The sequence below is a fragment of the Dufourea novaeangliae genome, unplaced genomic scaffold, assembly GCF_001272555.1.
Source record: "Dufourea novaeangliae isolate 0120121106 unplaced genomic scaffold, ASM127255v1 scaffold54, whole genome shotgun sequence".
Lineage (NCBI taxonomy): Eukaryota > Metazoa > Arthropoda > Insecta > Hymenoptera > Halictidae > Dufourea > Dufourea novaeangliae.
In genome coordinates this window covers 2,564,307-2,580,255 of record NW_015373944.1, presented here as the reverse complement: position 1 = coordinate 2,580,255, position 15,949 = coordinate 2,564,307, and the positions used below count along the sequence as shown (strand labels likewise).

General features: G+C 41.2%; 1 protein-coding gene across 1 annotated transcript; it reads left to right on the top strand.

Moving 5' to 3' along the window:
- The first annotated feature begins 282 nt into the window (after positions 1–282).
- On the top strand, positions 283–15,756 carry LOC107185982 (sorting nexin-27). Its single transcript, XM_015573764.1, has 7 exons — positions 283–661; positions 12,619–12,756; positions 12,881–13,105; positions 13,889–14,199; positions 14,647–14,885; positions 14,981–15,262; positions 15,369–15,756. The coding sequence occupies exons 1-7, from the start codon at positions 321–323 to the stop codon at positions 15,435–15,437; spliced, it is 1,605 nt and encodes a 534-aa protein (XP_015429250.1). The 5' UTR covers positions 283–320; the 3' UTR covers positions 15,438–15,756.
- Positions 15,757–15,949: the final 193 nt, after the last annotated feature.

The window sequence follows — 15,949 nt, the reverse complement described above, 5'->3', positions numbered from 1 at the left end:
AATACAGTCGTACCACCGTGTTCGGTATAACACAAAATTGTCGGCAGAATATGTTTCGTTTCCAATTATTTCCTCTATAATCAATGGACGTGCACGTGAATTCCAAGGATTGATAATTCTGTAGTGATACGATCGATCTTTCAGAGGAGGTCAGATGAATTCCCCTAGGGTTTCGAGTCTATCCTGCCAAGCTACACCTGGTCCGCGGCGTACGAGGAGTGGGGGAAGTCGGGAGGAGAGCGAGAGCGGCTCCGACACAGGCGCAGTCTCGCGGCGGATCCGCGTACGATCGGAACATCAATGGGCGGTCAGAGTGTAAGATGGCGGACTGCGAGTCGGAGGAGCAGCAGCAGCAGCGGTTGCCAGCCGCGGCGGACGAGGACGTAACGAGGACGGGCAGCGTGACGATGATCAACAACGGACGCGTGCCCCAGCACCCGGTGGGCCAGGTGAATCCGATCGGTCAGGGGCCGAGATGCGTGACCATTTACAAAACCGAGACTGGCTTCGGGTTCAACGTACGCGGCCAGGTCAGCGAGGGTGGACAACTGAGAAGCATCAACGGGGAACTGTACGCGCCGCTTCAGCATGTCAGCGCTGTGTTACCCCGAGGTGCAGCCGAGAAAGCCGGCGTACGTAAAGGCGATCGTATCCTCGAAGTGTGAGTACATGTACTTCTTACTTTCGTCCCTGCGATTCTTTGTGTATTCGCCCGGAGAATGCTACCTAGTTTCGATCAGGGCTTGTCCATCTGTCAAACGGGTATCGTACACCCGTCTATGTTTCGGAATAGCGACCCCTTGTTCGAGAGGGGATTGGTCGATGAAAAGATCAAGCAATGCATTCTCGATGGCTCGATCGACTTCTGCGGAAAGTTTCAGACACACCGCGTTAAGTGTTCAGCTGTCATCGTAAGTTCGTTGGGTCACGATGCCGAGCTACCTTTTCTCTGCAGGTCTTACGGTGTTATATCGGTAGCACCGCGATAGCGTGATGTGTGCTCGCTTTAATCGATTCCGTTCTGGTTAGACGATTCGCGGTGGTGTGCTGTTTACCGCGGAAGAAACGACGGATTCCTTGGCACGGTTTCGCGTTCTACCTGTCTATATCTCCAGGTACCACTGTGTTGTCCCTCGGCTTATCTTTCCTCAATGTTTCCGCCCTACCAGTTTCTGATATTAATGTGTATAGTCGAGTTTTTCGGTTAATTTCCCGTGAACTGACTACAATACCCACTCCCCCCTCCTCCTTTCTTACCGTGAAAGCTATTTAATTTGCGAATGCTGTTCACGGAAATCCTGGTCAGATTTCGATGGAATTATTGCCCAGCCTGGTAATAGAGAATTATCGAAAGGAAAATCTCGATGGGTATTCTTGGTTTATTGGAATTTATTTGGAATCGTCGAACCCGTAACACAATGTGTCTGCTACCTTTCAAACGAGACCGAGTCACTGTGAGCCACGGCTAGGTAAATCTTATACGCGTATGATTTATGATCGAATCGCCGGTACCAACATGGTGGATGTAAATAGCAACGTAGGATAGAAAATCGTGACTGGATTCTGTGCGTTTATCGTTCGAACAGGTTTTGTATCGTTCTTGAACCTTGATAGGACCCACGGTGAAGACGATATACTTATGTTTGGTTTTCGTTTGAATTAACGGGTAATGCGTGAACGCCTGAAATAATATGTTCACGGGGTTGTTTTATTAATATTTTTTTCCACGAATAATATATTTGTTCAGCACCAGAATCGCTGGCATAGGATGCAGAAAGAGGACTCCGACAAACGTTCGTCGTCAATATCGTGTCTATCGCGGTTGAAACACGACGCAGCTTCGTCTTTCAAACTAAAACCATCGTGATGTTCCATTTTTGATCCACGGTTTACACACGATGACGCTTTTAAACGGAATCTCGCGTTATCTCCGACGTGATACCACGATTCCATCGTTCGTGTCCCGATGGGTCTTAATAAATCGATTCAAGTTTTTCACCGTTGCGGTGGAGAGAAAAAAAAAATTATGAAAATTTCGAAGATTCAGTCTTTATTCCCGGATAGGTGCTCATGCTAATGGCGTAACGGCGTGGTGGTGGAACGCGTTATTTATCTCGAAAGTGAGACACGTCGCTATTGAACCGTGAAAGTTAATCCTCCACCGACGAGGACGATTGGGACGAATACGATCGAATTTATACGAGGAAAATCGAGAATCATTTCAATTAACGTTATCTTCCATCTCCGCCGGTCAGACCATGTGTACCTACTTTACCGAGAGAAAAGAGAACCGCTGGTCCCTTTATTTGGATCCGTACTTCATTCGTTTCTTCGTTTTTTCTTTCTCACGGTCGGATTTTAATCGAGGCACAAATTGACACAATATCTCCTGCCGCTCGATCGGTCCTTGAAAATCACTTTCAGCCGCGTTACGAACAGTTCATTAACGAATCTGAATTAAATAACCTGTTCGCCGGCGCAGAGCAGCGTTCGCGACGGGATTCCCCCCGCGGGTTTCGTGGGGTAACGCTTTAAATTTCGGGACGGTCGTAGAGGACACCACGAGCAACACAGAAATTGGGTTATTGGGCGTGATATCGTGGTTCGATTAATATATTCGGTCCTGAAATTATCGCGGTTCGACGAGGACGTTGCACTGTCCTTTTTGTAAATCGTTTACTCTGATTTAAGGTAGCTCACGCGTTTGGTGTCGTATCTAGCTAGGGCTCCATATGGCGCTTTATACTTTTTATTTTACCAATTTTATCTGGATGATTAATATTTTAAACTACTTCAAAGTATTAAAATGGAAGAAAATGAAGAAATATGTAAAAAAAAAAACAAAAAAATGTCCTTATTGTAAAAAGAATTTAATTTTTTTTAAGTTGTAAGGAAAAATTGGAAAGTTCGTCGAACAAATCAAAACAAAACAAGCGGCGTTGACGCTCATAGCAGACATTCATAGGAGATACTACCAAACGCATTGAAACCTAAGTTTGCATACTTTGACCTTAATTTTTAGTTTTATTTGATCGTTAACATATTTTTTTTCCGTGCCATCATAATCTCCGTAAAAAAATCTATCACCACCTAATTTTTTGTAAAAATGTCATTTTTTGTAACTAAATAAGAATTGATTAACTTCTCAGTATCAGCTACAGTTGCATAAGGCTCGTGTTAAAGAGACATTTTTATAACGTTTTTTTTTTCGATAATTTTATCGTTGGTCTTGCAATTTTTTTGGTAGTAATCGAAAGTTAAAGCTTTTAAGAACGTTCTGTTAAATTTTCAACTAAATTTCTAATTATTGAAAATTATATAACAATTGTTAACTTAAATGCTTTCATTAATTTATATTTAATGAGAACCTGAAATTCTAACCAAAATTCACTCCAATATAGGCACTCTTACTTTATGTTCATCGTGGTGAAGGTTATTCGATCGGTGATATTGCAAGTAAACTAAAAATATCGAAGAGAACAGTGTGTGAAATAGCATCAGGAATAAAGAAACGACTCGTGGTATAATGAATAGAAAGTTCACTCCGTTTAAAAAAAAAAACAAAGAAAAAAGAACAGTCCAGGCGTTTGAATACTTTCGAACGGTACTTACTGTATACAGACACAACGTAATATTTTCGATTTATTGAGCGTCATTTCGAATAAACGATAATGGTCATACTTGTAGGGTTGAACGACCTTTCCGTGCAGAATCGCTGAAAACCGTGTACGTTGCCAGTATTACACCGTTTTTCTTTTTTGAATATATCTTTCTTCTCTTGTCCTCGATTTCGCAACGATGATTACTTTCGCGGGCGGGGTTCCAACGAACCGACGATTCGTCCGAACATCGACCATCCGCGATAAATTGGAATTATTCAAGATTGGGTCCTCCTTATCTCGCTGTATTCGACCGAATCCTGCTTCGAGAAACAAAAAAAAAAAAAAAAAAGAAAGTTACGATTCGATAAAAGGACACCGTTTTCCGTTCTCACGTGATTCCGATCAGTCGCAGATTTATACTTGTGGACTCCTTCGAGCGGCTTTCTCGTAACAGCTGAACACATATCGTTGTCATTTTCATGGGAAATAAATCAATCATGACCCGTGGACACCCATCACATTGGTTTCACCTCGGAAGCGAGATCGGGATCCCAGGAGAGCAACAGCTGTCGTTACGGCTTGATTACAGCGTGAAAATATAAATTACGGTCTGTGTATCGCGTGCGATTTAAATTGCGTGTATTGGGGGGGGGGGATTAAAAGGAGTAGGGGAGAGTGGGTAGGTTTGAGTCACTTTTCAATTAATTTGTAGTAGTGATTAAAATGAAAGAGAAACACGCTTTAAATCTGAAGAATTATAATCTGTAAGGTCTTACCATCGATGTTCCATTATGATTTCATTTTATTATTCGAAATAATCTTTAAAAATATAATAGTTCTAAAACTAGTTATTTGGCCCATACCTCCCTTATGGAGGGAAGTTTAGGTCAGATAGTAGGAATAAATGGATCATTTAATTTTTGTATTGGTTTTGCAGTAAATGTAGAAAAGTTGTAAAAAAAAGTTTGTATGTCTTGTGGAAATGTTCACGGGGACCGATTAAGACACCTTCGTGGATCGATTTTCTATACCCGTTTGCTTTCGACAATCGCGAATAACATTAGTAAACCGTGCAAGCCTTGCGATATACCGTAACCCTGACGTATAGAACGTGTCGTTGGGGATATATAATGTATACATATAGATAACCTGTGTGTCTCCTGTTCTTTTCTTCCGGACACGAAAATTGGAGACCGTTAAAGGTGTGTTGATTGTATCGTGACGCCATTGAGTCTTACGGGAATACGTTTCGAGAACAGCAATATTTACAAGTGTGGTTTGTAAGTAGAGTAAGTGACCCAATTACTGACAGATAAGTGACTCAATTACGGACAGACCATAGTAAATCCTCGATGAGTGTTCGAAGGCTCCTTGGTACTGAACATTAAATATTTCATAAACTAATGGTCATATGCGGCTGAAACAGATCCCATTGGATTTAAAATTCTAAGCCTTATCGCTGTACTAAACCTGATTAAAAAGTCAGCGTTATACTTGGGGACCCCACCTTGTTAGTGCCAAAGAGTCTTCGAACTCTCATCGAGGATTTACTGTTGTGACCTGATGAGCTTGTTTTTGTTAAGAAATAGTAAGAAATTATTGATAATTTTTTTTTCGTGCTTTCTAATATGTTTTGAACAAAATTGAAGAAAGAAAAATCGATTTTCAGAAAAATTGAACAAAGAGAATATTTTCGAAAGATCGATTTTTTGACGAATAGAAATTTGAATTCGAACATCTCTACTCCGGCCTTTTGCAAATCGTCTAATAAATGCCGGCTGTGTTACCCGATTGGAGAACGCATACGCGACGGAACACCCGGTTATTTCTCTTTTTCCTTTAATTTAATATCGGTGCCCTTGGCGGCTGGAACAAATCCATCGAGATTGCTGCAATGCATAATATACAGGGTGTCTCAGCTAACTTGATCACCTTGAATAATGACTTAACGGTACACTTTATGGAAATTTTAAGACATGAAACTTAAATGGCATTAAGGGGCACATCTTATAAGGTACGTACTCTTTCTAGGTTTCTAGATTTCAACGTCACCTTAACTTTTTTTAACGGAATGACCTATTTTTTGTACTATAGGTCGATAGAGTAACAAATTCTGATTAAAAGTGTGTTGACCTTCATATGTCCTAAACCTTAATAGTTAACGAGATATTTACAAAATAATTTTTAATACGTACCTGTTACCTGGAAGCTATTGGTGCTCGAACTGATGCCCTTCAACTTCAATACAGTGATTATTTTGTAAATATCTTGTTAACTATTAGGTTTAGGACGTATGAAGGTCAACACATTTTTACTCAGAATTTGATACTCTATCGATCTATGGTACAAAAAACAGATCATTCCGTTAAGAAAAATCAAGGTGACCTTGAAATCTCTGAAATATTTCCACCCATAAAAAAAAGCACGCACCTTATAAGATGTGCCTCTTGATGCCATTTAAGTTCCACGCTTCAAAATTTTTATAATGTGTACCGTCAAGTCATTATTCGAGATGATCAAGTTACCTGGGACACCCTGTATATCTGCTGCGTATATGTGTGTGCGGACCACTTGTCAGAAGCCGCACAAGCGACAAACCTTTTAGAAACGACGGTAAAGGTAGTCACGGCGATACCGGAATCGTGTGCACCTAAGGTCATCTATGTTTCCGACTTACGTAATTCCGGTTCGGTTAATCGAATTATATAATTTTCGCGTGCTCTGTCCGACGATTAGAGTTCGTTGAATATTTTCTGTTTTTTTTTTTTTAAATCATGAATTCAGCGACAAAACCTGCATAAAAATGAACGATTTCTGATGTGAATGGGTAGTGAATTCTAGATAAAGTATGAGAGACGATTGTAGAAAAGCGTTCGTGAACCCTAGTGTATACGCACCTTAACGACCGTATATTCAGATCTGATCAGTTTTTCGAAATTTTGAGTTATCAATAACTCTAAGTTATAACCAATACAAATAAACAACAGCATCTGCCACACAAGCAGGTAACTCTGTGTTCATTCCCTTTACCGAATTTCGAGAATCAGTCAAACGTAAATGCGATTCAGGCACCAAAAAATTGTAGTAACCAGTAAAATCTTGTTTAAATGACATACAAGCATTAGAGAAACGGTGTTACTGTGACTACTATGCTTTTTATATATCGTGAGCAAACACATTGTTGATTAAAAAAAATATATATTTTACCCTCTTTAACGCTCAGTGTGACGTATACGTCGTATCTAGAAAAATATAACAAGATACAACATATGTGTATATCAGTCTCATAGGTTTGAAATAACGATTTAAGGGTCTGCGACCAAGACTTTAAACCCACGCTAAAACACAGGCCAAAACTTTTGATAAAACGTTTAGGTACCCTAACGAGCAAACTCTGCTTCCGCTAGGGGAAAAAGTGGCGAAGGGGAAGGGCCTCCCACGACAAGATAAATTTATTTCAACTACTGAAATAAATGTTAAATCGAATGTTAATTTGGCATAAATTTAAATAATTCCTACATTATTTTTTCCCCTAGTGGAAGCTGAGTTTGCTCGTGAGTGTACACCGACGAGCAAACTCAGCTTCCACTAGGGAAAAAAGTGACGTAGGAGATGGACCTTCTACCACTTGCTAAATTAATTTTAAGTACTAAAATAAATGTTAAATCGAATCTGTATTTGGCATAAATTTCAATAATTCCCGCTACCAAATTGTAGGAGGCCCTTCTCCAGCGCCACTTTTTCCCCTAGCGGAAGCCGAGTTTGCTCGATAGTGTGCACGAGATTTTGATATGGTTAAAAAATAACCCTCCTTCCACGTGTCCGCCTTCTGAGAGTTAAATAGTCTTAAAATGACTACTGGTTCTTTAACAAAAAATGTTGTACAAGATACCACAAAGATCTAGTGAGCGGGTTAAAAAACAAAAGAGGCAATAACATCGTATACGCTTAACAGGGCCTTTCAGAGGATGCTGAAAGAAATGTTTCGTCATGTATTCGCGGAAACTTACAGTCTCACTGTTGCCACCGGCACGACCAACACCATTACCAACTGTAATTAGCTCTGCTAATCGGAGCCAGCCTAATCTCATTGGATCGACCGTGTAATTCCACGAGCAAGTAGCTGCGAGGAAGCGCAATTCTTGCTCTGCATACGACAATTCGTAACGTTGTCTCGCTTCCAGTTTTTTGGAATGTCACGCAGGAGTTCGACGGGACTACGGGAACTCGGGTGATGTTTATTTACACGCCGACATATCTTTTGAAGTTGATTTTATGACGGTTTCAGACGGGAGAGGGGGAGAGACAGTCCGACCGATTTCGTTGCATAATTGTCGAGTGACGCAGATGAGGTTCTAAACGTTAATTCGAATTTCGTCGCGTAGTTATTTATACACAATTGTCACTTTATCTGTGATATAAGAAAACCGACAATGTTTTCCTGTTAGACAGGCCACGTGAATCGTGTGATATTTATGGTATGTGTGAGATCAACCATCAAATGAAGACACAGCTTTACTAGTGCCCTCGGTAATGAACCTCACGTGGACACGTAGCGTAAGCCCTGTGCATACAGTCAGGCAAAGAAATGACTCCATCCACCGTTTAATACAGAAGAATTTGGAAAAATTCATATGATTTGATTTTTTTTTTTGTGAAGTTAGGAGGATTAGTTTACTAAATGATGAATAAAAAAATGTGGAAAAAGTTGCAATTGGTCGGAATCGCGAAGAGAATAGTAAAGGTCGCTTTTTGCACCTTTTCTTTTTTATCTGAGACTGTAATGAATAATTTAGTAAATACATTTTGAAGATTTATGTTAGTTACACACATGTTGCAACTCTTATTGAAATCGGTTGATACAGAAACGATCGACTGACATCGAAAGATGTAAGAATCTTTATATTTACTACAGTTGTAGGTCGAAAGTCGCGAAAAACTTCGATTTTCCACTTTCTTAACCATTTGTATCTCGTAGCAACCTTCACTAATTTCGATGAAATTTTTCAGCCTGTATATAACTAACACAAATCGAAGAAATGTATGTTTTAAATTTTCATTACAGTCTCGGATAAAAAAGATTATAAAAACCACCTTCGTTGTTTTCGTGGCGACTCCCACCAATTGCTACTGTTTAGAAATTTTCTTTTACACATCATTTAGAAAACTAATCCTTCTAACTCCACGAAAAAAAAACTCAAATCACTTGGTCCAATTTAAAAAAAATTCTGTTTTAAAGCACGCACCAAGACTTTTTCAACTGACTGTACGCAGTACCTTCCATATTTCTCCAATCCTTTACATACCTTCTTCTTCAATCTTTCGATATATCTTTTTTTTTTTTTTTTTTTAATTATTTTTTTCTCACAATTTCCAGTCTAGTTATTATTGTTCGGATACTTTCAATAATTCCAAGAGGCGATCCACGTATGTTTACGGTTGTTATCCGGTTAGGAAACAATAGGAATTCGATCGATTCGAGAGCTTACACTTCCATCGGATTTCGTATATCGACCGAGGTCTTGTCGATCGGTCGAGGAGAGGGATGCTCCGTCGAAGCAACCGATAAAGTGTAAATACATTCGGCGTTCAGATAAATGTACATGACCTCTTTCCTACGCCACGTAGTCAAGTGTATTGCAAATAGTATACATATATCGCAATCTGATGGAACGCTCTCGATTTATGTCCGCGTATCGAAGCTTCTACTTTCGTGTAAACTTTATACGAAAACAGAACCTTCGATATGCGGTTTTACACTGTAAAACATACGTGGCATCACGGAGGATTCATAACCCCGGGGGTATGATCTATAATCTCGGAGGGATGATCGTCGACGTGATTCAGAGAAAAGAAACATACACAGGGAGGGAGCACGTCACGAAGTCAGGTTATTTTCTGGCTTGAACAATCGATCTCGCTCACCCAAGATGTTAACGTTCATTCAGTGAATTTATTGCTATCTGCACGCTCAGCTTTCTCTTCAATTACCGCCCGCGACTTCGCCGATTAAGGCCTCGTCTAGTGGATTCGAGGAAGACGAGCGGATAGAGTAGGTGTGAGAAGCACACGTAAAACTGTAAAATAATGACCAAAAAAAAGTACATTTATCGTATATTCGAGGTAAATAACGATATAAATTAGTAATGTAAATTTATTTACGGGAAGTCTCCTTTGTCACATAAAAGTATGAAGGTAAAGTACGGAATAAGTACAATATTATAATACAAGTATTGGCAAGAAAGTGTTAGAGAGAACATAAAGATAGATGAGGCTCAAGGAAAGGGAAGAAATAGAAAGGAAAATTAAAAAATTTAAAAACCCCCGACACAAAAGGAACGGTTTATTTATTTATTAGATCCAGTTGTTATTTTCCTCGTCATCATCAGACCCTCAAGATTCGAGTCCAAACTCGAGGTACAACAACCGTGGCTGAGATCCCTTCAGAAATTGTGGAAAATGTTGAAGAACTTGAAAACTATTGAACCGATTTTGACCAAACATAGCTATTAAACTTCCCGGGAATATACACTTTGAACAAAAAAAAATCGCATCAAAATCGAATCATTCGTTGATGAGCTACGGAGCCAGACACAAACATAGACGTCAAACTTATAACACCCCTTCTTTTTGCGTTGGGGGTTAAAAATGATGAGGAATCACGAACAGCGGCACGAGCAGAAAGCTTAAAGGAGTTAAGGGAAGCGTCAAAGAAGTTAAGGAAGCTTCAGAAGATGTTGGGGGCAATGAAAAGTCGATTTAGGCGATTGAAACGAGCGTAAAGAGTTCAATGAGTTTCAGAACGAAAAAGCGAGTGATTCTTTCAGACGCGAGCTGGTGAATAGGAGGAGACTTTCTCAATGATAAACTAAATAGAATTTAGTTTCCAGAAGCTGATCGATGGCAAAAAGTGTAATAAATAAAACCAAATCCACGTTAATTGTTTGTTCGATAACGTTCGATAAAAATAGACACGGTCTCGACCGTACCGTTATCACGTTGTACATTTTTCGACCCGACAATTTTTGTAAGAAGGAAAAGAATCGAGCGATAATTGTATCGTAGCTGTCCACGAATCTCCTCGATCACTTCGGGTCTCGCGTCGCTGATCCGTACATCAGAACCGAACGATCCATGGGATTCGAACTCTCGAGACTCCAGAATCACGTTTGAACATTATTGTCCACGAAATTTCCATGATTAGACAGACCCCCTGGAGGTATTCGATAATTCTATTTCTGCGTTTCGATCAATAGCAGTGGCCCGTATTTCCTTTATTTCACTTCGTTCACGGTGTTGCGAAATCGAACACACGGGACACAAGCAGCGATTTTCCATTGCATCGATAGCCATTCAGGCTAAACGCAAAGAATCTGCAAAAGGGTTCGCCGTAAAAATAGCAGTACGCGTTTAAAAATAAGAATCGCCGCTCGAGTCGCGGAAAAAAGTTACGAAGAAAGGCAGAGAAGTTTCTCTTTGAACTCGCAGCAAATCTAGAATCTAGACCATGTTCCCTTCCACGCGGTTAGTCAATTCCGTCGCAAGAAAAAACAGCTCGATCACTCCGAGAACAGTAACGAGAATGCTAAGATGGAAAAGTGTCAACAGAGATACGTGTTAGAACTGTAAGTATTCGGATATTCGAACTATTTGAATAATTTGCGTGACGAATTCGAATACTTTAAATAATTCGAATAGTATGAAGTATTCGAATAATTTGAATGGTACGGAGTATTCGGATATTGGAATAATACGGAGTATTCGAATATTTGAATAGTATGAAGTATTCGAATAATTTGAATAGTATGGAGTATTCGAATATTTGAATAGTACAGAGTATCCGAATATTGGAATAATACGGAGTATTCGAATATTGGAATAATACGGAGTATTCGAATATTTGAATAGTATGAAGTATTCGAATAATTTGAATAGTAAAAAATTGTTCTCTCTACTTATTGGAATAATTCACCATTATTTATTTGAACAATTTATTCGAATAATAATTGTAAAACGATTCGAATAATAATACCAACAAATGATAATTGCTCTCGTTTCAAAAATGATAATATCACCAAAGAATGACGAAGATTTAGATTTAACGTTTGAAAAACAAATAATTGTCAAGGCCAATCTGAACAAAATTTCACGATAAAGTGTAAAAAAAACGTACTATGTTCAGATTCCTATTCAATACAATAAAAAATTCGATCACTTCGAATAATCCGAATGCTCCGAATATTCCGAATAATTCGAATATTTCGAATATAAAATTCGTAACACCCCCAATACGTGTATCGAGGCGAAATCCCGAAGACGTGACGTTTTTCTTCGTTTTTTCCCTCTCGAGAAGAAAAACCAAAACACACACTCCGTTATCTTGCCGCAACTGGTCCGGTTCACCGCGGAAGCACAGATAATATTTAGAATAAACTTCGGCGGGGGTACAGAAGGCAATTGGCAGAAGTATAAAACACAGTGGGTGGGTGGGGAGAGGTGGGACAGGCTAGTTGAGAGTTTAGTCGTGGTCCGTGCCTCCGCTAGCGAACCAATAAAAACGTCTCCTCTACCACCACCGTCCTTTCACACACTTGGGAGTTTCGTAGCTCGTCGGCAAGGCTGATCACCTGTTCGCCTCCAGTTTCCATCGCGAAAGCCCAACCCGGAATCTTGATCCGGTTGGCAAGGGGACACTGAGAAATTTCCCCTCCCACTGTATTATTATTCGAACCGTTGGTCCGTTGGTCTCCGATGATCAGTGTTTTCGCGACCGTGCCAGTTATTGTTCCGTCTTCGTACTAACGTTCCAATCTTTCCTGATAAACCCGGAATCGTGTTGCGATATGTTGACTTGTTACGTGACCGCGGTGCAATGCGAGTGGATGGAGAAACGTCGCGGTTCCCGCATGGGTTCGCGTCTTCGAACGATCGTCGGAGGGTAATGTTCTGTTTTGACGAGCCTCCTGGACCGTGTCGAGGATGATGTTGAATCGCCACGGGCGGATGTCTGTTGCAGGAACAACGTGAACGTCGAGGGAGCCACCCACAAACAAGTGGTCGACTTGATCAAGTCCGGGGGCGATGTTCTGACGTTGACCGTCATTTCCGTGACGCCGCAGGAGGCGGAACGACTGGAGCCGTTCGAGGATCTTAGGTATGTTCGCCTCTTCAAGGGCCTTTGTGAGATTTTGTTTTAAATGATGTAACGTGTATTTTTGTCGCGTGTTCTTATACCCGATCCCCCGTGGACACTGAATAACGTCTACTTTCTCTCCTAGTTACGCGTCGGTGGACTACAGCGAGAAACGTTCCCTGCCTATCAGCGTGCCGGACTATCACGTCCGCGAGAGGAAACACGAACGTTATGTTGTCTTCAACGTCCATATGGCCGGCCGACACTTGTGCTCCCGTCGTTATCGGGAGTTCGCCGCGTTGCACGTCGCGCTGAAGAAAGAGTTTATCGGATTCAACTTTCCGAAACTGCCCGGCAAATGGCCGTTCCAGTACGTAGTTACTGTTTAGACACCTGTATACTCGTTCTGTAATTATTATTGGAAACTTCGGAAGCTTTTATCCGATTCGTACATTCGGGAACACACCTTGTATGTGGGTATTGTTACGGCAGAGTGTCCAGCCGCACGATATTTTATTTATTTAATTTGAAATTCTAAGAGAAAACACTAACTACATAAATGTAATTATACAAGTGGTGTACCGAAAAGATGAGTACGCAGGATTAACTAGGAAGGTTGAGGTTTTAGCAAGACATGTTTGATACGAAAGTTTGAGTGTTTATAAGAGGCATCTGATGGTGACCTCGATCGTAGGAGTCAAATTTACAGGTCATCTTGAGGTCAGTTCGATTTTTTTTTAACGGGAACTGTCATTTTTATCACCAGAACTGAACAGAACGGAAAATTTTACGTTCAGATACATGGTCACATCCTTGGATCGAAATGACCGTACTTTCCATTTCTAGTGCTACAAATAGGGGTTCCTATTTTCAAAAATCGAATTGACCGCAGAATGACCTCCAAATCTCAGCCCTATGTCACGATAAAGAAATACATATTAATATGCAAAAAAAATATGATGTCCTTGAAAAAAACCGTTAACATGACCTTCACAGGATTTTTTTTTATCACCATCAAATGCACACCTTAAAACCACGTACATCCTGTTTAGTCATTTTTTTCTTACTTTCAATAGTAGCGGAAATAATTTAGATGCTCGTGTTAAAATTAACACCTTGTTATGAACACTAATGTTGTCTTCTTTCCCTGCAGATTGAGCGAGCAACAGCTCGACGCGAGAAGACGGGGATTGGAGCAGTACCTGGAGAAGGTATGCGCGATTCGTGTGATCGCCGAGAGCGACGCGATGCAAGATTTCCTGACCGACAGACTCGAGGAGGACGGGGACCAAGGGCCCGCGGTCGATCTGAAAGTTCTATTGCCGGATCGCGAGGTCGTCACCGTCACTGTCGCGAAAGCCGCGTCCGTGAAGGACGTGTACGACGCGGTCTGCAGTCGTGTCGGAATGGACGCGGAAACGGCCAAGTACTTTTATCTGTTCGAGATCGTCGAGTACAATTTCGGTGGGTAATACAGTAACTGACTTTTTAACCCTTGTGTGGGCATCCAAAATGTTCACGGTTATTGAGCAATCGGAATAGTACTATTCCGGCAGATTAGATAGATAATTTTATTTTCATACTTTTCCGAAACTCTTAGTTTTCCCTTCCTATAATATATCAAGTGTTGTTTTAGGCAAGAACATAAAAAATTGTGAAAGGAAATTTACAAGGGTTAATGATGTATTGCATAGTGATAGAGCGTGGGATTTTGAAACCAATTGTATTTGTTTCAGCCGCATATGGCTATTAGTTCTTGAAATATTTATGTTAAGTGCCGAGAGGAGCCTTCCACCACTCATTGAAGACTTACGATACACTTGATATGATCAATACCGTGAATACTGTTATAAACTATGGTTTCTGTAGAGACGTTTTACGATGACGTTGTTCGGTGTTTTTTTTTCGCAGAACGGAAGTTGCAACCCCACGAGCATCCTCACACATTGTACATTCAGAACTATTCGACCGCTAGCGCGACTTGCCTCGCGATACGGAGGTGGCTATTCAATGTAAATAGGCCGTTGAGCGAGCAAGCGTTGACATGGATCTTCTGGCAGACCATCGACGAAGTGAACAGGGGTCACATCACAGCTGGCGAACGGTTGTACCAGTTGAAAGCTCTGCAGGACGCGTCGAGGAAACACGAGGTACGAAGAGTGGATCATTGGGAATAAATTTTCATGGAGTACCGCGTATGGGGTTCGATCGATATAGTTCTAACGGAATTGTGTAACGTTTGCAGTACCTAAAACTGGCGAAGGAGTTGAACGGTTACGGGGACATCGTGTTCCCTCACTGCGCGTGCGATTCCAGGAAGGAGGGACACGTAGTCGCCGCTGTCGGCGCGGCGGCGTTCAAGCTTCACGCGGCGAAGGAGGATGGCACCTTGGAGTCGCAGGTTGTTGAGTTCCAATGGAACACCATCGCTCGATGGGAGATAGACGAGGAAGGTATGGCGTTCTGCTTCCAGTATACGCGCCAGGACAATCGTCCGCCTCGTTGGCTCAAGGTCTTCACGCCTTACGTGAGTGTCTTTTTTTTTCCTACACAAGTCATACACTGATCGTGTCTTCTTCCTCATTTTCCATGTCCTTGTTACAACAGCCGTTTTCGAACGTTTCTGTTCACAGTACACGTTCCTGTCCGATTGTTTCGATCGAATAGCCGAGGAAACAAAGTGGGACGATCCAGGCGAATGACGTAACGTCCGGCGTTAAAAGATACGTTTCTGGTGCATAATACACGAGGAAGAGGGTGGGGACACGCCCGTGTACCGTTTCGTCGAAGAGTTCCGCTTGTTTGTGTCCTTTGTAGCCGGAACAGTTCGATTAGAATGACTGTTTTTTAACGGGAGGACCGCGGAGACACCAGTAAGACGCCACTGAGAAGTCATATCAGACTCTTGCTTGATTCAACTTCCGCGACCTGTCTCTCGTGTTCATTCGCCACGGTATGTTGTTACACATACACACACACACACACACACACACACACACACACACACACACACACACGCACGCACACACACATACATACATACATACATACATACATACATACACATGCATTCTAAAACGAAAGAAAAATCAACACGTGAACGACGAACGAAAATGGTACCGCGCGGCGAAGGTAACGATCATTCTTTCCTCAAATAAATCACTGGCAAATATTGTACATTACCAGCCGGCAAGTAACAGCGTTGTCCCTAATC